Source organism: Entelurus aequoreus, linkage group LG05 (assembly GCF_033978785.1).
Source record: "Entelurus aequoreus isolate RoL-2023_Sb linkage group LG05, RoL_Eaeq_v1.1, whole genome shotgun sequence".
NCBI lineage: Eukaryota > Metazoa > Chordata > Actinopteri > Syngnathiformes > Syngnathidae > Entelurus > Entelurus aequoreus.
Genome location: NC_084735.1, coordinates 58,833,111 through 58,855,680, shown reverse-complemented (window position 1 = coordinate 58,855,680; position 22,570 = coordinate 58,833,111). Strand labels below are relative to the sequence as shown.

General features: G+C 41.5%; 2 protein-coding genes across 4 annotated transcripts in view; one reads left to right on the top strand and one right to left on the bottom strand.

Moving 5' to 3' along the window:
- Positions 1 to 6,600, top strand: part of cltca (clathrin, heavy chain a (Hc)) — an 82,618-nt gene extending 76,018 nt beyond the window's left edge. Inside the window, exons 27-30 of the mRNA XM_062048450.1 lie at positions 77 to 247; positions 356 to 577; positions 1,904 to 1,979; positions 6,306 to 6,600. Coding sequence (XP_061904434.1) covers positions 77 to 247; positions 356 to 577; positions 1,904 to 1,979; positions 6,306 to 6,439 — 603 coding nt within the window. The 3' untranslated portion in view covers positions 6,440 to 6,600. The remainder of the gene's footprint in view (positions 1 to 76; positions 248 to 355; positions 578 to 1,903; positions 1,980 to 6,305) is intronic.
- On the bottom strand, positions 6,561 to 10,337 carry ptrh2 (peptidyl-tRNA hydrolase 2). 3 transcript variants are annotated; one of them, XM_062048451.1, is made up of 2 exons: positions 10,208 to 10,337; positions 6,561 to 9,876 (listed from the first exon to the last, which is right to left on the bottom strand). In XM_062048451.1, the coding sequence occupies exon 2, from the start codon at positions 9,865 to 9,867 to the stop codon at positions 9,352 to 9,354; it is 516 nt and encodes a 171-aa protein (XP_061904435.1). In that variant the 5' UTR covers positions 9,868 to 9,876; positions 10,208 to 10,337; the 3' UTR covers positions 6,561 to 9,351. The 3 variants fall into 3 exon arrangements, with proteins under 3 accessions (XP_061904435.1, XP_061904437.1, XP_061904436.1); XM_062048453.1 differs by lacking the exon at positions 10,208 to 10,337 and adding an exon at positions 10,136 to 10,203; XM_062048452.1 differs by lacking the exon at positions 10,208 to 10,337 and adding an exon at positions 10,062 to 10,187.
- Between the last annotated feature and the right edge of the window lie 12,233 nt (positions 10,338 to 22,570).

Genomic DNA, 22,570 nt, shown 5'->3' with positions numbered 1-22,570 from the left:
CTGCGTTGTCTCTGTGACTTTTGTGCTGTCAAGAAACATCATTCATGTGTCATATTGTAAATGTCCCTTTTTAAAGGCTCTGAGGACATCCATAGATGCCTATGACAACTTCGACAACATCTCACTGGCACAGCGTTTGGAGAAGCATGAGCTGATTGAGTTCAGAAGAATTGCTGCATATCTCTTTAAGGGCAACAACCGCTGGAAACAGAGTGTGGAACTTTGTAAGAAGGACAAGCTCTACAAGGTGCTTTGTTCAGCCATGCAACACACATACCTGATGTTTGGGTTTGTGATAACAAATTCAAATGACTTGGCTATTCCTGACCCTGCCTGTGTCACTTGCTCCCTGCAGGATGCCATGCAGTACGCATCAGAGTCTAAGGACACAGAGCTGGCTGAGGAGCTGCTGTCGTGGTTCCTGCAGGAGAACAAGAAGGAGTGTTTTGCTGCCTGCTTGTTCTCCTGCTATGACCTGTTGCGGCCCGACGTGGTGCTGGAGACTTCGTGGAGACACAACATCATGGACTTTTCCATGCCGTACTTCATCCAGGTTATGAGAGAATACCTCAGTAAGGTGGGTCACTTGCGTCACGTTTTTATTTGTATAATATACACTCTTTCAACTGTCCAAGATTCAAATGCAGACACAATAACATAAGGCTTTGAGTCAGTGCTGTCTTTTTCCATCAAGGGGCACATTCTGAAAATTCAAAAGATGCGAAGGGCCATTTTGAACATTTTTATTTAGTAAATAAAGCCTGTATATCAGCTTTGGGAACTTTCTCTTGGAGCAGTATACCTTTTGCTCCCCCCCCCCCTTTTTTTTGTATTTCTAGAATGTGCCACAGACCAATACAAAATGATCTGCAAGTTGCAAATTGCCCAACACTTTGCTCATATACAGTATGTACGTTTCACCTGTATCAGACAAAAAGGCAGTGTGTTCTTCAGAATACAGTGGTTAGTATTGCTTTTTATTGCACCATAAACATGACCCAAAATGCTTTTGTTTACGGTCAACCAATTTCAGCTTCCGAGCCACTTTTTGCACGAGGGAAACATTAGTAACTGTCCTCTATGCTGCACGTCTTCTCTTGCAGGTTGATGGGATTGAGGCGCAGGTGAACATTCACTGCACATTTGGATTGAACTATGAGGATTGCAGCATTTATCATGCATGTGTTTATTTTGTAGACACCCAAACTTTCAACACCAACTTAGCATAAGTCTGAGGATGTCCTTAACATGAATGGTGATAAAAAAATATGTTGCATACGTTATCTCAAACTGGCTATACTGTAGCTAGAAAGGTTACGTCACATTTTGACTTTTAATTTTAAATATATCTCATGTGTTAAAACTATATATTTGCAGCATTAATGCCACATAAACTGCATGATCAACCTCTTGGCTTTGAAATAATCAAATGTAATCACATTTGTAGTCAATTCAACATGCTACAGCATTTGTGAGCTGTCCTACATGAGCATACACAGCATGAAGGCTCTATTAAACCTTCTTTGGACGTCTACTCGCATGAGCATGTGTGACAACATGAATATTGACAGTTTGCAGCGACTTCTTTTCTTAATTTGAAGTGCAGGCCTGATTTGTCCCCTCCTTCCACCAAACTTAAGACATGCATGGCCACTCCTGTTCGCACTGTTGCTTCAGCTTGAAATAAGTTGAATGGCTAATGGAGATTTTGATTACATCATTTTGCACTTAAAAATGAACAGAATTTCATGAACAGCATTACAATGATGCATCTTTTTGGCCAAAACGACATGCAGAACTTTCTGGCCTTTTTAGTGGATACATACGAGAGATGTATTTTTTAGGTCTGCTGAACATCGTTTTCCTTTTTGTTTTCTTCAAGCACGTGTTCTATATCTTATAGGTGGACAAGCTTGAAACCTCTGAGTCGCTAAGGAAAGAAGAGGAGCAAGCAACAGAGACACAACCTATTGTCTACGGTAACAATCCTAATTAATACCTTTTTGACTGTGAGCCAAAAACAAACATGGCTTCACTGGCTCCCCTTTCACTATATGGTGTATTGGGTGTAAGGATTTAATTATAAGCAGTATTAAAGATAACAGTGATGAAATTCTGATGGTTAGTATTACCTTATTAAATTTAAATTATTGAAAAACTGACTAAAAGCCGTATTTTGATACTCACAGACTCGCTATCTAGCTTAAATGCTAACATGAATACATTTTCCCACATTAAGGATCGACACACCACAAGCTAAACTTACGCATTACTGTTTGAGAAACTAAGATATTTAATTGTGCACGATGAACCTACAGGCTGTGCTCTCTTAGAAAAGAGTGATCGATCCATACTCAAAGGAATATGACACAAGTATGTTGTTTTTTTGCAACTGGAGCCTATCCCAGCTGCATTCGGGCGGAAGGCGCAGTTCACCCTGGACAAGTCGCCACACATTAACACTCACATTCACACACAAGGGCAAATTTAGTGTTGCCAATCAACCTATCCCCAGGTGCATCTCTTTGAAGAAGCCAGAGTATCCGGAAAGAACAAAAAGCATTTAAACACTCAAATATGGCTCTTAAAAATACAGAACAATGAATGATTTTTCTTCTGCCAAGAAAGTATATTGTATGTCATTTTTTAAAATTAAAAAACTTTGTTCAAAGAGTACTTTTTGAGCACATTCAACACTGTCCTTCTTCCATATGCTTTAAACGACTGCTCAAGAGTACCCAAACTTCTTCCATCAGCAAGGCTAGAGATCATCCCCAATAGACTTCAATGTCTTATGTTGGCAACAACAGTGTGGTCGGAAGGAACGACCTTCACAATCGGATCCTGTGCAGTTACATTACTTGACTTCAGCGCTAACCTCAGTTTGTCCATAACAAACACCATCGTAATCGTCATATCATCACACCTGTCTGTATTTTTCGGGCAATTGAGTGAAGAGAGGGGCTGAGCTGTCAGCTCATTACCGCTTGATGAAATGGATTAGATAGTGCAGGATGATACTGGATAGACCAAACGTGGCTTGTGGGACGCCTACCAGGTTTTGGTTCTGGTTGAAGTACAAATATTTAATTGAGGCTGTGAGCACAATTTTGGGTCAGCTTAGAAGAGGTTCTTGAAAACTGTCAAGACATCTCAGAGAAAAAAAAAATATTGGACACACAGCATCGCCTTTCTATGTCAGTGTGAACTTTATTTGGTGGTGACACCATCAGGCGTCGCTGATTCCCGTGTGCTTTACGCATAGCGGGAATAGTGTGTAGCAACAAAATCTTTTATGCATACAGCTTCTCTAAAAAAAATACCACAGTTGTGGTGAAAGTTGTGTGTGTACATTTCACCCCTGCTGACTTAACTATTTTGTGCACAGCTATCTTTAAAAACTAGGCCCTTGGTGGGAAAGCTGTTAGTCTAACCTAAGCAACAGGAAGTCAAACGTAGTTTGATTCTGGTCGTGGAACACAGGAGCAACTCTACACCTTTGCAAGGTTACTATTGAGGCTGCATAGTGGGTCGTGTCCTGTAGGGGGTGCTCTAGGACTACGGATTTATAAGCGAATGCTTCCAGGACTGGGGTGTCCACATACTTAAACTCATCTGATACTGGAACCACCACAGCCAGCATTACAGATTTGTGTTGTGACAAAGAACATAATCTTGACTTCACCCTTTTTTTAAATGTTCAATTCTTCTTGTCAGTGTTAGTGCGGGGCATTACAAAGTATTAAATGGATTTTTCGAAAATTAAGGCATTAAATGGCATTAAAAAGCATTAAATACGATTTCCAGCAGCATTACAAAATGTAATACGATTGTAGGACTGGGCCTATAGTCAATACGTCAATCAAACGATAAATGAAAATAACTTAAAATTGCTCTGTTTCTTTTCTTCATGTTTGGCTTCCAAACTGTCTTGTGACAGCGTGAAAACGCTGCCTCCATAGCGGCCAATCTGCTGGATAGCACAATCAAACAGCTTTGCCATTCTTTGACTGTTACCATGTCATATTAATGAGGAAGCTTTATTTATTTGTCGTCTCCAGGTCAACGCACATGAGCTAAATTGGCCAACATCAGCAACTCTAGTGACACACACACACCATGTGGCATAGGATGAACAACCAAGGCAAATTTCACAACAGACCACAACTTTTATTTTCTGACATTCCTGCAGTAAATTAATACAAGTTTGTTTTAGCTGCCTGACACTTTATACATAACTTGCTATCTAGTGTACCCCTTTTAAACAACTGTGAGGCTGTAAAATACAATCTGATCAATATGTTAAATTGACCCATCTTATTTCTACAGTAATGTATCTGATGGGCTTATTGGCATTTTTTTCCAAATATCAGTCTTTTTCTAAAATGTCCATATCAGTCATCAATTTCCGAACACATGCATCATTTGCATTCGTAGTATGATCATTTATTATTCCATAAAACCTTTTTACTATTTTTTTAAATATTGTATCCAGAATATTATATATATATATATATATATATATATATATATATATATATATATATATATATATATATATATATATATATATATATATATATATATATATACGTACGTATATATATTACAAGGCATATTTTCAGAGCATATGCATTTATACATTATGTTTTTAAATTTATAACATTTTAAAAAATGACTTCTCTGTATATTATGTTAATCAATTCATGTTTATTTCAAGGGCTTAAGTGCAGTTCCCCTTTAATCATTTTAATTGAAGGTACATTGTTATTATTGACATGCGGAACCTTTTAATTGGCTATTGTCTATGGCTGTAGGGCTAGGTCAAAACACCGGATGCTTGGAATGCTACATCCTGTGAACGTGCCCATGCTTTGGCGAAAGCGGGAAAATTAATACATGTAGGGAAAATGGGAAACGGCAAATTTAAATAAAAGTGGCTGGCTGGCTAACTTTTCAAAACTTTGTTTAAGCCTGTCGAGGTGCAAAATCACACCTCCAAAGTTTGCTCAATGGGCATCAATGCAGTGAAATCACACGTTATTAGCTAATTACTAGTCGGCTATTAAAGGCAGGCAGCAGTTAACGATGCCAAATGTCTTTGGCGTGACCAACAAAGCCACTTTTTCTGTTGCCACCCCAAAAGTGCCGCTGCTGCTAAAATAAATAAATAAAAATTCTCGGATGAAAGTCTTGTCAGCCAATTTTGATTCACTAGATAGTTAACTATTCAAGATTAATTGTCTAAAGTTTGTGTGTATACAGACAATTGTAAGCTTCTGACTATATATAATAGGTTGTATGCGATAGACCATGGGCATTAAAATTGTTTTAAGTGGCATTAAAAATGGCATTGAAAAGCATTCATTAGATTTGCGGATACCTGTTGAAACTCTTTTATTGTATCTGAAAAATGCGCCAGTAAACTAGCTGCTGCACTTTGGACAGGAGTAAATGTCTATTGTATTTTTCGGATTATAAATCACAGTTTTTTTCATAGTTTGGCCGTGGGTGCGACATGTGTGAAATTATTAACACATTACCGTAAAATATCAAATAATATTATTTATCTAATTCACGGAAGAGACGCAGCAAAATGGCAGCAATCGTCACACACACGTCAACCAATAAGAATTCGGCGGGGGAGGGTCATGGCAGAAGTGCATTGTGGGTCATGGGATGCTAACTGCTATATGCTACTGCCGTAGCTATTAAAGTGGATAGTTTCTACATTGGCGGTAACTTATAAAAACTGAACAAAAATGGCACCGAAAAGGAAATCATATACTGCAGATTACAAGCTGGACGTAGTGAAATATGCAGCAGAAAAGGGAAATCGAGCAGCAGAAAGAAAGGACGCTAGCGGTGCATACCAGGAGCGACAACGAGGAAGAAGATTTCATCGGATTTAGCGATCAGGAGTGACAGATTGTTTGGTAAACGTATAGCATGTTCTATATGTTATAGTTATTTGAATGACTCTTACCATACCATTAACATACCAGGCACGTTCTCAGTTGGTTATTTATGCGTCATATAACGTACACGTATTAAGCCTGTTGTTCACTATTCTTTATTTTAAATTGCCTTTCAAATGTCTATTCTTGGTGTTGGATTTTATCAAATACATTTCCCCCAAAAATGCGACTTATACTCGAGTGCGACGTATATGTTTTTTTCCTTCTTTATTATGCATTTTCGGCCGGTGCGATTTATACTCTGGAGCGATTTATAATCCGAAAAATACGGTACATGTGTTTGTGGACACGTCACAAGCGTAATTATATTTGTATGTTACTTTCCAGGCACGCCCCAGCTGATGCTGACAGCAGGCCCCAGTGTACCCGTACCGCCTCAACAAGCGTATGGATATGGCTACCAGGCACCTGCAGCTTACGGTCAGCCCGCCGCTGCGCCAGGCTTTGGTTACGGCATGTAAAGAATCTCTTAGCTTTCCTCCACAGGCAGGCTGGAGCTAGCATCCATCCACAGTGCTTCACCATACCCTTGTCTGTCTCTGCCCCTACATGAGCACAAACTAGGGATCATATGAAAACCTTCCTTTTTGTTTCTACTTTTCTCCCTTAAAGCTTTCATGAAGGACTCTTGTTTTTTTTGTCAAAGATTTAATCACAAAGATGAATATTCTCACATTCCGTTTGGATTAATTTCTTCTATGTCGTTAGAAAGGTGAAAGGTTTATGTAGAATAGGGTGGGCGGCAGGAAGAAGAGCTAGTTCTCTTCTGGGTAAAAGAAAAGGGGTCTGTTGTGATGAAGCACCTGATTTGCACTCAGTAGTGAGAAGAAATTCTTGTAGAAGTTTCCTTTTCTTGTGTGAGCAGCATTCTCTGACTAAAACACACTTAATATTGTATATTCTATTTGATCATGTGACCACCACAGCCCACAAACACTACATTTGTCCCACTCACGTCCCCCTGATTTTTTTCAATGTGGACTCCTTCCAGTCTATGCAGGACTTTGTACATCCACACTGTCATCATGGCGATATCAAGGCGCTTATAAAACGCAACATTCCGACTCTTAGCTGTAATTGTGCTTGACAAATATGGTAGTTGACACACGTCACATGATCTGGTGGTCATTTCAAGTACATCTAGCAAACAAACCAATCATTTGCTCCTTTTTCATTGTATAATCTTGAACCATCCTAGAAAGAAATTGTGCATAACCAGGATGAGAATGAATGAAAAAAACCTTTTGTTTTCCACTAAAAATAAAAGCTTCTGGTTTGTCAAAGTCTTTTAGTAAGTCATCAATTGTCAATTTTAATTGACCAGTGTATTGATTACATCTTAGAATTAATGTTGATTTATGTCCAACATGAGTAGAATGACACATATTAAAAAACTGTACAATGTATGCCAGTATTTCTACCATAATGAAGTATCTCACATTTAGAACCACTCACCTGTATCAGTATGACATCTAACAATGCTTATGAAATACACAAAAAGGGCAAAGAAGAGTTGATATGCATTAAAATAGAGTATTGTGGTAGTTTTTTTGGTATCAATAATTCAGCTTTTTCTCTTCATGTTGTACAGTTTTGCTCGTCTTTCCAGTTTTACTTTTTCAAAAGGTTTTCCATTTCTACAATGTACCACAAGCCAATAAAACAACAAACCATAATATGCATAAAGCTTACATGTTCCAAAATCTACACAGTACAAACGTTAATGATTCATCAATCATAGGTTGAATTTTATTTTTTGTTAAAGGCTTCCTGGAAGGAGGTTGTGGTAAAATTTCCACATCCAAACTTACACTTGCATCGCATCTCATAAGCTTGACAACACACTGTGTCCAATATTTTCACAAAGATAAAATAAGTCAGATTTTTGGTTCATTTAATAGTTAAAACAAATTTACATTATTGCAATCAGTTGATAAAACATTGTCCTTTACAATTATAAAAGCTTTTTACAAAAATCTACTAGATAGATAGATAATACTTTGATTCCTTCAGGACTCTGCTTGCATGTCAGCAGACTGGGGTAGATCCTGCTGAAATCCTATGTATTGAATGAATAGAGAATCGTTTTGAATCGGGGAAAAATCGTTTTTGAATCGAGAATCGTGTTGAATTGGGGAAAAAAAATCGATTTTGAATTGAATTGTGACCCCAAGAATCGATATTGAATCGAATTGTGGGACACCCAAAGATTCACAGCCCTACAAACTACTAAAGTCTAAATTTAGTAATTCTTTATTTAAAATGTAATTTGCAAAGTTCAAATAACGTAAACATGGTAGACATTTTCCTTAAGTCTGTAGATGTTGAAATTACATATTTGTGTGCAACTGTATTGTCAAAACACATTTTCAACCATCAGCTTGTTTCTTTTAATGGCCATCAACATATGGTAAAATAAAATTGGTAATACGATATCAGATGTGACAACTTGTAATCTTTAACATAAAGCTAAGATGCTAATCTTCAATTGTATTGGTTTTAGCCAACTGTTTTCAAGTAGCGCTTCTGTAAAATATCTGCTCTAAAATGAGTTCGCTGAGTAAGAGGCGAGCGCGCTGGGCAGCGAGCTAAAATCCTGAGCTGTTTGCAAGGCAGTTTGATATGGCACATGCTACACTGCTTACATTAAGAAAGAAAATATTTCATCTCGAATATTTTTTTCTTCTCTGAGAATGTGAACATTCACATCTGCTTTTTAATAAACTGTACAAGACCATTTTACATATTCTTCAGTTAACAAGTACAATTTCTTATTTCAGCTTGGTAAAGAATATATAGTTTTTTGTTGAACTACAGAACTTCTGCTCAAAGTTCATAAAATACATTGCAGTAAAAGGCCTGTAGACACGTCCATTGCAGCAAGTAACGTTTCCTCAGAACTATTTCATACTGTAAAATGAAGAATGAACTGCATATGTTGATTGTAAATACATTTTCAATACAAAATACGTTTTGACATCCTGATTTTTCTGTATGCCACCTCTAACCCTATATTACAAAAGTCTAACCATGAACCGCTTCATATAATTAAAAATGACATGAGTTCATTCAATTGTTGTACTCAAGAAACACTTTGAACTAACAAAGTGTGACCATTGATGGTAAAGTAATCCCAGCAAAGTAATGGAGTACTAGTAAAATTAAAGGCCACAATAAAACTACTGTGTTATCTAGAGAGATGTTTACTAACTGGCAGAAATGCAACAGTTGAGCCAGGTTTATGATTGTGGTTTGCGGAGGTGGAGAACAAACTCATGTAATTAAAGTCATCAAAATATTAAAAACTTTTTCCAACAGCAAGACATGACACGTCTTCTCTTGTATGAAAGACAGAACTGTTTATGCAGGAAGTTCAGTAAAGCTTCAAGTCTCCAGTGACTTCGTCAATGAGACCAGCGGGGCCTGGGCCGATACCAAGCACTGTGCGAGAGCCGGGAGCGATTTGTGTCCTCCCTGCATCCTGGATCAGACTCACAGGGAGTCCCACTTCGTTGGCGTGACCCAGAAGATGAATGAGGGTGTCCTCGTCAGGAGACTTGACCACCACCTTGGGCTGGCCGCAGTACTCCCACTGTTTGAGCAGGTCTGGGTTTCTGCGCTGGACCTGTTTGTAGGCCGCCACCGCGGCGTGGGCGCACTGAGCTGCCACCTTGCCTTTACCCATCTTCAGATCGTTCCGGACCACCAGGATCATCTTGAACTCTCCTCCTTCTCCCATCACGCTCGCCTCACCACAACCATTTCCCATAACCGCCTTCAGGCTTTTGGAGGTTAGCCCCAATCGGGACCGTAGTTGCCAACCCAGAAGGATCCCACAGCCGAGTCCAGTGACCACACCCAAGGCCATTGGACCACAAAGCACGTCCATGTTTGAAACCTGCAACATCAAAGTATAATTTGTAATGATATTTCCCTCCCAGCAGGAAAAAACCTTATTAGACTTTTTTAACGTCTAACTTTTTATTAACAGTCATTGAACATTAAGTATTATTTAATTCAGCTATGTAATTTGTTACTATCTATTCACTTTATTTTATTGTCGATCCTGTTACTTAGCATTACCTTCAGTTAGTAGATGCTAACACCACGTCAACAAAACATCTTTAAAACAAGAATATCAAAGTTAAATCATTTACTTGTCACAATGCAGACATCAACGTCATTAGATTAAATCTGGAAGTTTTGCATAGTTGCAAAGAATTACTCACCTAAAATGTTCCAACACGCCGACCACAGCGGAAGTGGGTTTTCCTTGTGTTACAGACCGGAAATCAGTAAAGTTATGTTACTGCCCCCCGCAGGTTGTATCGAGTCAGTGAATAAGGGCGTTTGTAAAACTGACGGCAAAACGCAATGAGCCGATAATTCCCGGATGTTGTAGCTTTTTTAAAATGAAACTAAGCAAACATTTACAACAATGTGACATTATAAAGCACAATTACAATGTTAGAACTGAAAAAAAAAAGATTAAGGCAATTAAGCACAGTAACGCGTAAACAATAGAAAAATAAATAATTTTCTACAATATTTTGTATATTGTTTATTTGTTTTGAAGTGCATGGGTTTTTAAAAACAGAACAATTGTCAGTGTTGTTTGTGGAAGGTGACGAATTATGGAAGTTAATTAAGTTTTTTTCGCACAGAATTTATGTTTACTGAATATTTTGTGAACTGAATTTATTTTTTTCATAAAATTATGCTGACAGTTTCATTGAAAAAATATTGTTAGCAAAATTAGCTGGTATGTAAATTCAGTGTTTGAAATTTCCGGAAGAGTTAGTGCTGCAAGGGATTCTGGGTATTTGTTCTGTTGTGTTTATGTTGTGTTGTTTGGTGTGGGTTCACAGTGTGGCGCATATTTGTAACAGTGTTAAAGTTGTTTATACGTCCACCCTCAGTGTGACCTGGATGGCTGTTAATCAAGTATGCCTTGCATCTTCTTGTGTGTGTGTGTGTAAAAAACTGCATATATTATGTGACTGGGCAGGCACGCTGTTAGTATGGAGGAAAAGTGGACGCTAAAGGCAGTGCCTTTAAGGCACGCCCCCGAAAATGTTGTCTGGGTGGCAGTCGGGAGAAAATCGGGAGAATGGTTGTCCCGGGAGATTTTCGGGAGGGGCACTGAAATTCGGGAGGGTCCTTGTACTTGGACTGTTGTGCTCGTCACAGAATGTCCATAACAAACACAAAGTTCAAACATAAGGGTGTCCAAATGTGCACTTGGCACCAGGACACCCTCGGCCGCAGTTCCATGATCGACTTTGTAGTGTAGTAGTGTCATAGGATTTGCGGTCTCATGTTTTGGACACTCGGGCGAAGAGAGGGACAGATCACCACTACCGATCACCACCTGGTGGTGAGTTGGCTCCGATGGTGGGGGAGGTGCCAGACAGACCTGGCAGGCCCAAACACATTGTGAGGGTCTTCTGGGAATGTCTAGCAGAGTCTCTTGTCAGAGAGAGCTTCAATTCCCACCTCCGGAAGAAATTTGAACATGTCACGAGGGAGGCGCTGGATATTGAGTCCGAGTGGACCATGTTCTGTACCTCTATTGTCGAGGCCGCCGATTGGAGCTGTGGCCGCAAGGTGGTTGGTGCCTGTCGTGGCAGTAATCCTAGAGGGATGCTTTCAAGCTGAAGAACGAGTGCTATAGGGTCCTTTACCGACAGGCCAAGTGGTGTGCGGCTTGGGTGGTCACGGAGGCAAAAACTCGGACATGGTAGGAGTTCGGGGAAGCCACGGAAAATATGACTTCTGGACGGCTTCGAAGCGATTCTGGACCACCATTCGCCGCCTTAGGAAAGGGAAGCAGTGCACTGTCAACACCGTGTATGGTGAGGATGATGTGCTGCTGACCTCGACTGCGGATGTCGTGGATCGGTGGAAGGAATACTTCGAAGACCTCCTCAATCCCACCAACACATCTTCCAATGAGGAAGCAGTCCCTGGGGAATCTGTGGTGGGCTCTCCTATTTCTGGGGCTGTGGTTGCTGAGGTAATTAAAAAGCTCCTTGGTGGCAAGGCCCTGGGGGTAGATGAGGCCTGCCCGGAGTTCTTTGAGGCTCTGGAAGCTGTGGGGCTGTCTTGGTTGACAAGACTCTGCAACATTGCGGGGAGATCGGGGGAGGTACCTCTGGATTGGCAGACCGGGGTAGTGGTTCCTCTCTTTAAGAAAGGGAACCGGAGGGTGTGTTCCAACTATCGTGCGATCACACTCTATTCAGGTGTACTGGAGAGGAGGCTACGCCGGATAGTCAAACCTCAGATTCAGGAGGAGCAGTGTGGTTTGTGTCCTGGTCGTAGAACTGTGGACTAGCTCTATACTCTCAGAAGGGTCCTTGAGGGTGCATGGGAGTTTGCCCAACATGTGCTTTGTGCTTTGTGGACTTGGAGAAAGCATTCGACCGTGTCCCTCGGGAAGTCCTTTAGGGAGTGCTCAGAGAGTATGGGGTATCGGACTGTCTGATTGTGGCCGTCCGCTCCCTGTATGATTAGTATCAGAGTTTGGTCCGCATTGCTGGCAGTAAGTCGGACCCGTTTTCAGTGAGGATTGGACTTAGCCAGGGCTGCCCTTTGTCACCGATTCTGTTCATAACTTTTATGGACAGAATTGCTAGGTGCAGTCATACGGTTGAGGGGATCCGGTTTGGTGGCTACAGAATTAGGTCTCTGCTTTTTGCAGATGATGTGGTCCTGATGGCTTCATCTGGCCGGGATCTTTAGTTCTCACTGGATCGGTTCGCAGCAGTGTGAAGCGACTGGAATGAGAATCAGCCCCTCCAAGTCCGAGCCCATGGTTCTCACCCGGAAAAGGGTGGAGTGCCATCTCCGGGTTGGGGAAGATATCTTGCCTCATGTGGAGGAGTTCAAGTACCTCGGAATCTTGTTCACAAGCGAGGGAAGACTGATGGTGAGATCGACAGGCGGATCGGTGCAGCGTCTTCAATAATGCGGACACTGTATCGATCTGTTGTGGTAAAAAAAGGAGCTGAGCCGGAAGGCAAAACCCTCAATTTTCCGGTCAATCTACGCTCCTATCCTCACCTATGGTCATGAGCTTTGGGTTATGACTGAAAGGACAAGATCACGGGTAAAAGCGGCTGAAATGAGTTTCCTACGTCGGGTGGCGGGGCTATCCCTTAAAGATAGGTTGAGAAGCTCTGTCATCCGGGAGGAGCTCATAGTAAAGCTTCTGCTCCTCCAAATGGAGAGGAGCATCTGGTCAGGATGCCTCCTGGACGCCTCCCTGGGGAGGTGTTTATAGCCCTTAATAACAAATGTCTCAACGGGCTGCACAAATGCCTCAAAGGACTGCACAAACCACAACGTCATACTCCTGATCCCACATCAGGAGCCAGTGCAGGTGAGCCAGTATAGGTGTGATATGATCAAACGTTCTTGTTCTTGTCAAATGTCTAGCAGCTACATTTTGTACCAACTGTAATCTTTTAATGCTAGACATAAGGAGACCCGAAAACAATACGTTATAGTAGAGATGTCCGATAAATGCTTTAAAATGTAATATCGGAAATTATCGGTATCGGTTTCAAAAAGTAAAATTATTGACTTTTTAAAACACCGTTGTACGGAGCAGTACATATCCGGTAAAACACGGATATAAACCCAGTCAGCAGCCCATCCCCTCTCCCCTCTCCCCTCTCCCCTCTCCCACACACAACACAGGAGTTGACGACTGCAGCATGAGAGGTTTACTTGCGACGCTTGATGACCTCATCTAACCGCCGCGAGCGGGGCATAACAACAACAAGAGTGTGTTGTTGCCGGTGCTGTAGCCGTGGCTAACAAGCGAGCTCGCTCGGTGACTGACTAACGACACCATGTCTATGGTTTGGGATTATTTTAAAGTGTGTCTGACGGATAAAAAACTGGCAATTTGAAATGACTGCAAAAAGTTGGTTATGCGAGGAGGAACCAAGACGTCTTCCTTTAACACGAGCAATTTGATCTCCCACCTCTTCAAGAATCATGAGGAGATACACGATGAATACAAGCGGAAGATGGATGAAAAGCAAACACCAAAAAAAAGTAGTACCACACAGTTGTCGCTTAAAGATTCCGCCGAGAAAAAAAATATATATAACGCACGCAGTATGTCAAAAGCTTACGGTGGAGTTTGGTGTGGCTAGTCTGCCCTGCATGGCGCACACTTTGCAGCTTGCAGTGAACGGAGGTGCCCTCTCTCAATGCAGCATTTCAGAAGCTATGTCTGACTGCTAGGCCACTTCAAGCACTCACCACTAGCTTGCAGCACATTTGTGTTACTCATACTAATACGTTAGAGCAGGGCAGATTGAGCCCAGTTTATAATTTCCTGTTATACAGCATGCCAGGCAGTCTTGCACTAAATGAGGACTATGTTATTGTTTACTTTATTACTCTAGTATACTCTGGACAGAAGCTGTGTGCCTTCATTGTTTTTGTAGCTGTTGTTTTGAGGCATGTTTTAAAAAAAAAAAAGAATAATGCACTTTCTTAGACTTAGACTTTGTGAAAGTCAAAGTATAGTATTTCCCATAGTTGTAGTGGGTATCAGGATTATCTCAGGAAGAGCATATCCCAAATTACAAGCTGCTGTTTTGAGGCATGTTAAAAAAAAATGCACTTTGTGACTTCAATAATAAATATGGCAGTGCCACGTTGGCACTTTTTTCCATAATTTGAGTTGAAGTTGTTCTTTTATTTTGGAAAACCTTGTTACATTGTTTAATACATCCAGCAGGGCATCACAAAAAAATTAGGCATAATAATGTGCAGTGTTGGGTTAGTTACTGAAAACCAGTTATTAGTTACAGTTACTAGTTACTTTATTTCAAAAGTAACACAGTTGCTAACTTAGTTACTTATGTAATGGACCCGAGTGGTAAAATATTAAAATCTAATACAATTTTGCTAAAAACTAATATAAATAAATAAATGATAAATGGGTTATACTTGTATAGCGCTTTTCTACCTTCAAGGTACTCAAAGCGCTTTGACAGTATTTCCACATTTACCCATTCACACACACATTCACACACTGATGGCGGGAGCTGCCATGCAAGGCGCTAACCAGCAGCCATCAGAGGCAAAGGGTGAAGTGTCTTGCCCAAGGACACAACGGACATGACTAGGAAGGTAGAAGGTGGGAATTGAACCCCAGTAACCAGCAACACTCCGATTGCTGGCACAGCCACTCTATCAACTTCGCCACGCCGTCCCCTAATATAAATATTAAGAACCCAATGTAGTGAGAGCAACCGTCCAAAACAAGGTAAGATAATCATGCTTATTCACAATTTGTTATAGGCGTAGTGGGTCCGTGTCCTGGCTCCGCCCACTTCCACGGCGTCCTCCTGCACACAGAATTAAATCGGAGGCAGGCCACGGGGATAAAATCATTTAAAAGCATGGAGACGCTCTCAAGGCTGACATCACAATTACACGCAAGGCTGGGTTTCCCCTGCCTCTGCTGTAGTTCCGCGTAGAAGTATTGGGTACGCCCACTCTCCTCACCAGTCTCCGGTGGGACCTACGTGGCCGTACTCGTCCCGTCTCGCTCCGCCTCTTGGTTGCTCCCGGGAGTCACCGCAGGTCTCTGGGTCCCGATCGATCCTGCCCACAGGACCACACAGCCAGCGTACAACGCACGAGCCCGCAAGCCCACAGCCAAAGGCAGTTGATCACCCCCACAGATCCACAATCCACGACACTTACTTCGGAGGCAGTGTTTACTCTGCCCCTGCGTATTGTGGGCTTCTTGGGGTTCGCTCAGGTAGCTTGCGGGGTCTGCTGTGTAGTCCTGGATTCCTTCCCAGCCTGCGGGCGTCCACCAGGACGCTCTTGGCAAAGCCTGTCGAATCTCTCCGGTCACTCTTCCTTCCTCCTTTTCTTGAAGCCTGTTGGATGCTTCCCTTTTAAATGTGTGCAGCCCTAATGCTCCACAGGTGCGTCTGATCTCAGGTGCCGTTCGATTGGGCACTTTGGTTGTCAGGGGCAACAAGCTAAAAGGGGCAACGTCTTAAAATGCCAGCAAAGTCCACAAGGAGTAAAAACATGCAATTAAAAATACAATGAAAATCCACAAAGTGTAAAAACATGCAACTAAAAATACAATCAAATTCCACGCAATAAAAACATGCAATTAAAATCCACAACAATCAAAACACTAAGACATGCATGGCAATAAAACATAAAAAATAAAATTCCCTACTTGTGTCCCATCACACTTACACCAAAAAGTAATGCGTTACTGTGAAAAGTAACTATTTACTTACTTTTTTTAAAAAAGCTCCCATTAATGCCCTTATAGCCTTCATTTCAGTACTGTTATTGCGCAGTACTGAAATGTACTGTAGAATAATACAACTTACATTTAACTAAAATGTGTTTTTCTTTGTGCTCGACGAAAAAAAGAAGTGAGAATATCTCCATGTTAAGACACTTGAGTCGAGAGACTCGAGTGCGGCTCCGTTGTTAGTAAACACAGACACACCCCCCTCCCTCCCATCCCCTCCTTCCCCTCTCCTCCCCACACCCACACCCAGACCCACACAGAGCGCGCCTCCGGCTTGTGACACAAGAAGAATCAGAAGGACGACACTGCAGCGCACCAATAAAACACACTCAGATCTTCTGTTTCTAACCGATACTACATAAAAAATAACGTAAAATAACGCAGTAACGCATCATGTAGTAACGGTAACTGAGTTACTGAATATAAAAAATAACGCGTTAGATTACTAGTTACCGCCGAAACTAACGGCGTTACAGTAACACGTTACTTTGTAACACGTTAGTCCCAACACTGATAATGTGTTAATTCCACGACCGTATATATCGGTATCGGTTGATATCTGAATCGGTATTTAAGAGTTGGACAATATCGGAATATCGGATATCGGCAAAAAAGCCATTATCAGACATCTCTAGTTTACAGTAATCGAGACAAGACGTAACGAACGCAGGAAAAATTATCGGAGCGTCGGAGGTGGTCAAATTGGGACAAATTTTAGCGATACTATGGAGATGAAAGAAGGCTATTTTAGTGACAATCTTAATGTGTGACTCAAACGAGAGAGTTGTGTCAAAGATAATGCCGAGATTCTTTACCGAGTCGCTTTGTGTAATTGTTTGGTTGTCAAATGTTAAGGTGGTATTATTAAAAAGGTGCTGTTGTCTAGCAGGACCGATAATCAACATTTCCGTTTTCTTAGCGTTAAGATGCAAAAACTTGCTGAACATCCTTTGTTTAATTTCATTTAGACACGCCTCTAGATGACTACAATCTGTCGTGTTGGTTGGCTTTAGGGGCATGTAAAGTTGGGTGTCATCAGCATCACCTAGCGGCACCATGTAGCTGCTGGAAAGTGCACAGCCAAGAACCGAACCCTGTGGAACTACGCACGTTACTTTAACATACTCCGAGGTCACATTGTTTTGGGAGACACACTGCATCTTGTCAGTAAGATAGGAGTTAAACCAAGAAAAGGCTAAGTCTGAAATACTAATACGTGTTTTGATACGTTCGAATAGAATGTTATGATTTGATAGTATCGGAAGCATTGCTGAGATCAAGTAGCAGTAACATAGATGACGCATCAGCATCCATAGTTAACAATCAATAAATAACAAATTAGTCAATTTTTATGAGGGCAGTCTCAGTAGAGTGATTTGCCCTGAAACCAGACTGAAAGGGTTCACAGAGATTGTTAGACGCTAAGTGTTCATTTAGCTGCTGTGCAAAATATTTTTCGAGGATTTTCGAGATAAAAGGAAGGTGGGACACCGGTCAGTAGTTTACCATGAGGTCAAAATCGAGGTTAGGGATTTTGAGGATGAATAACCGCTTTTTTGAATGCTAGGGGAACAGTGCCAGAGGAAAGTGATAAGTTAATAATATTTAACACTGATGGTCCTAATATTACAAACAGCTTCTTGATAAGTTTCCTTGTAAGTGGGTCAAGTAAACTTGTTGTTTGTTTTCTTTCCATTTACGAGTCACAGGAGTTCCCCTAATGTTATTTTTTCAAAAGGAGAGAGATTATTTTGGAGGGCAATATACGTCGTACATACATTCGTGTCTGCGTTCGTAGAACCCAGTTGGAGCTGGGACGCGTTCTCTTTATACTCTTTTCTAATGACTTGAATTTTCTTCGTAAAGAATTTCATAAAGTCATCAGCCGAGTGGGTGGAGCTATTGAGAGAAGAAGTCCCTTGTTGGGTTAGCGATGCTACTGTATTAAACAAATATTCAGGATTGTTTTTGTTGAGGCGGATGAGATTGGAGTAGTAATTAGCTTAGCTAAAGTAAGCGTGTGTTTATAAGTTATCAAACTATCACTCCATGCTTGATGGAAAACCTCAAGTTTAGTCACACGCCATTTGCATTCCAACTTTCTGCATGATAGTTTAAAAGGTCTGGTTTCTTCTGTAAACCAGGGGGTACACCTTTTAGGGGCCCTTTTTAGCTTTAGCGGTGCTATACTATCAATGGCGTTTCACAGGGTATCGTTAAAGTTGTTAGTGAGGTTATCGATAGAGCCCACATAATTTGGGAATGGCGCCATTATCGAAGGCAGTAGGCCAGCAAGAGTCACAGTTATGGGCGCAGTAATGTTGCTGCTGCTAAAGCATTGGTTATTAGTAACTAGTTGACAATGAGTTAGAACGTCAAATTTTATAAGGTAGAGATCGAACATTACTTTAGTGTACGGGAGTACCATAATTTTGGCGCTGGTGACACTACAGACAAGCACTAGATCTATCGTATTACGGTTGCGATGCGTGGGTTAATTTATTATTTGTGTAAGACCACAGCTGTCAATTATAGTCTGGAGCACCACACACGAAGGGTCTGACGATATGGATATTTAAATCCCATTATAATTATATTAACTGCGTGCGTCAATAGATCAGCAACAAACTCTGAAAATTCACTGATAAAGTTTGAATAGGGTCCTGGGGGGCGATAGGTAACCAGATGGAGAGATAGCAGTGTGACAGACCTCATTTATATGTATTACTTAGGTTAGGGGTAAGGTTAAGGTCCTCATTGGATATTTGTGTGGCCCCTCCACCCATTTTAAGGGGACGGGCACTATGTGCACTTGTATAGTTGGGAGGAGTGTGGTGTTGTCTGTTATGCCTTTATTCTGATATAGCATACAGGATGTCCCCGACCGGATGTTACAGTATGACGCTTGTTGTTGTGACACATTGAATCCTATGCTACACTGAGAGCGGGTCGGAATAAACACATTGCTTGTATAAACCGTCTGATCATTACAACCCATACCATAACACGGTGTCAGAAGTTTGGCAGCGGTAAAAAGAGCAAATTTTGGAGCTGAAAGGAGAGTGTTATAACGTCAGCGAGAGACAAGATGTCCGAAGGCGGCAACGCAGCGGCTGTACCGGCAGCGCGGCAATAACAACCTCCCCAGCTAGCAGCTAATGCCAACGCTCCTCCGAGCGCTAAGTTCTCCATACAACCACCTGAAGCATTCAACTTTTCAAAGCCTCAGGACTGGGAAAGATGGATACGCAGGTTTGAGAGATTCCGGCTAGCCAGCAACCTCCATCTTAGCACGGAAGCTAACCAGGTGAACACTCTGATCTACTGCCTGGGGTATGAAGCAGACGACATCCTGCACGGTCATGATTTAACCGACGTACAGAGACAGCAGTACACCTCGGTGAAAGCCACGCTTGAAAGGTACTTTGTGCCTAGGAAGAACGTGATATATGAGAGGGCAAGATTCAACCAAAGAGTGCAACAACCAAACAAGACTGTTGATGTTTTTATTACTGCATTGCATGCAATGGCATAAAACTGCAAATACGGAGCACTCCACGACGAGTTAATAAGAGATCGCATTGTGGTGGGGCTGAGAGACGTCAGTATATCCGAGAGGATGCAGTTAGACCCAGATTTGACGCTGGAAAAGGCTGTCAACATGGCAAGACAGTCTGAAGTGATCAAGAGGTAGAAAACAGACCTGAGGGGTGGGGGTAGGATGGACATTGATGCAATAACAAAAGGCAGAAGACAAAAACCATTCACACCTAAGACCCCTCATCACCCAAAGCACTCAGCAGCAAAGCCACGGCCATCATCTGATCGCCAGACATGCTACAGATGTGGAATGTCCCCTGGTCATGCCAAAGCATAGTGCCCAGCCAGAGAAGTCACATGTCACACATGTGGAAAGAGAGGCCATTACAACAAAGTATGTAAATCTACCAAAATAGTATGTTGTAGAGACAGAATGTAATGATGACACTCCCTTGTTCCTAGGCTCAGTAGGTACAGGCTTAGACCCATGGTATGCTGATTTAACTGTGAGAAACCACAAAGTCAGGTTTAAGATCAATACAGGAGCCGATGTCTCAGTTATCCCAGCCAAGATTTACTATGCTGTCACAGAGGGCAACACACAGCTTTGCAACACATGCATCAAAGAACGAGCCAATCCGGTAGAGCCTTTAATGTCCAGTGCGCTCCCAGAAAGACTATGGCAAAAAGTAGGTTCTGATTTATTGTCACTCAACCAAGACACCTACCTACTTGTAGTGGACTACTACTCTAGATTTGTAGAGATCGTCAAGCTAACTTCCACACGATCTCAGGAAGTTATTGTGCATCTAAAGTCGATCTCCTCCAGGCACGGTGTCCTGGTCCATTTTTTCAGCGATAACGGAGCTCAATACTCCAGTCAAGAATTCAAGGACTTTGCAGCAGCTTATGGGTTCACTCATTCCACCAGCAGCCCTAGTTTCGCTCAGAGTAATGGTGAGGTGGAGATTCACGTGCGGACCGTGAAAAACTTGCTAAAGAAGGCTAAAGATCCATATCTAGCTCTGTTGGCTTGTAGAGTTACACCACTCGCAAATGGCTACAGTCCTGCTCAACTCCTCATTGGCAGAAGACTGCGCACGCCACTGCCCCAGCATCCATCTCTCCTAACTCCAGAGCTTCCAGACAGCACCGTCGTCGCAGCTAGATAAAGGGAGAGGAGAGTAAAGGACACTGCAAGTTTCAACAAAAGGCACCGTGTGAGAGATCTGAGTCAACTCACTCCAGGTCAACCAGTGTGGATTACAAATACAAAGTCTCAAGGCACAGTGGTTTCATCCCACTCCGCCCCACGTTCATACATTGTGGACTGCCCTACAGGCACGATCAGAAGGAATAGACACCATGTCCCTTTTCCAGAGACTGTTCCGCACGCACACTGACACCCAGCACTCCACCCCAACCAGGTGAGCCCACACTGGGTTCTCCAGAATGCCTCCAACACAGACTCCTAAGGCACTTACACCCGTCCATACACACACACATTGTCCTACCACTAAGTGTGGCAGAGTGGTGAGAAAACCTCACAGACTGGACTTGTGAACTGTGGGAGGGGGAGAAAGATACAAATGTGAAAAAAAAGTTAAAAGAAAAAAACCCGATGTGAAACAAGAAAGACTGTTGAATGTTTTGTGTTCTGATGGTTACACTATTTGCCTCCAAAGATATTGCCTGACTATGTTTGTTTTTGTTATTTTTCTTGAGAAGTCTTAGGAGTGCATTATTCCATTCCGAGTGAATATACATGTTATATTTCATGCAAAGGTTTACAGATTTTACATTGTATGACATACAGCTGTAATTACAGTCCGTTCAGTTTTCTAGAAAGGGAGATGTGGTGTTTTCTGTTATGCCTTTATTCTGATATAGCATACAGGATGTCCCCGACCGGATGTTACGTTATGACGCTTGTTGTTGTGACATATTGAATCCTATGCGACACTGAGAGCGGGTCAGAATAAACACATTGCTTGTATAAACCATTACAGATCATTACAACCCATACCCCGACAAAGAGATGCCTCATTAAGCGGAAAAGATTAATCTAGTTTTAGCAAAGTTTCAGTAAGACCAATGACGTTAAGATTGTTGTCTCTAATGACCTCATTAACGAATAATGCTTTGGGAGACAATGATCTGATGTTTAAAATGCCCAAATTATAGGTAATGAGCTGTTTTGAGGCATGTTTGTTAATTGCATTCGTAATACTATTATTAATAACGTTTACGTCTATTGGCACCTTAAATAATTTCGATCACATCTAGAAATTGATATGGTGAGGATTTTGAGATTATTTGCTTGGTGCTGCGATAGATTTAACACTTCATATTTTGCCACCTCAGTAGACTGCATGTCCACCTCTGGCACAGTCACTTCAGAAAAAAACATTATGTGAGTTATCTACAGAGGTGGGTAGAGTAGCCAGAAATTGTACTCAAGTAAGAGTACTGATACTTTAGAGATTTATCACTCAAGTGAAAGTAAGGAGTAGTCACCCAAATATTTACTTGAGTAAAAGTAAAAAGTATGTTGTGAAAAAACTACTCAAGTACTGAATAACTGATGAGTAACCTGTTCGTTTAATGATGACGGCAACAAATAATGCACAAAAACATAAAAATAGCAATGAGCAAATTCAGAGCCAGGAATATCTCTTAAGCAACTAAAACAATAATATATATTAAATAATAATACATTAACATAAAAAAAATAAAT

Coding starts and splice junctions, on each gene's coding strand:
- ptrh2 (XM_062048451.1), bottom strand. CDS start 9,867: ATGGACGTGCTTTGTGGTCCAATGGCCTTGGGTGTGGTCACTGGACTC.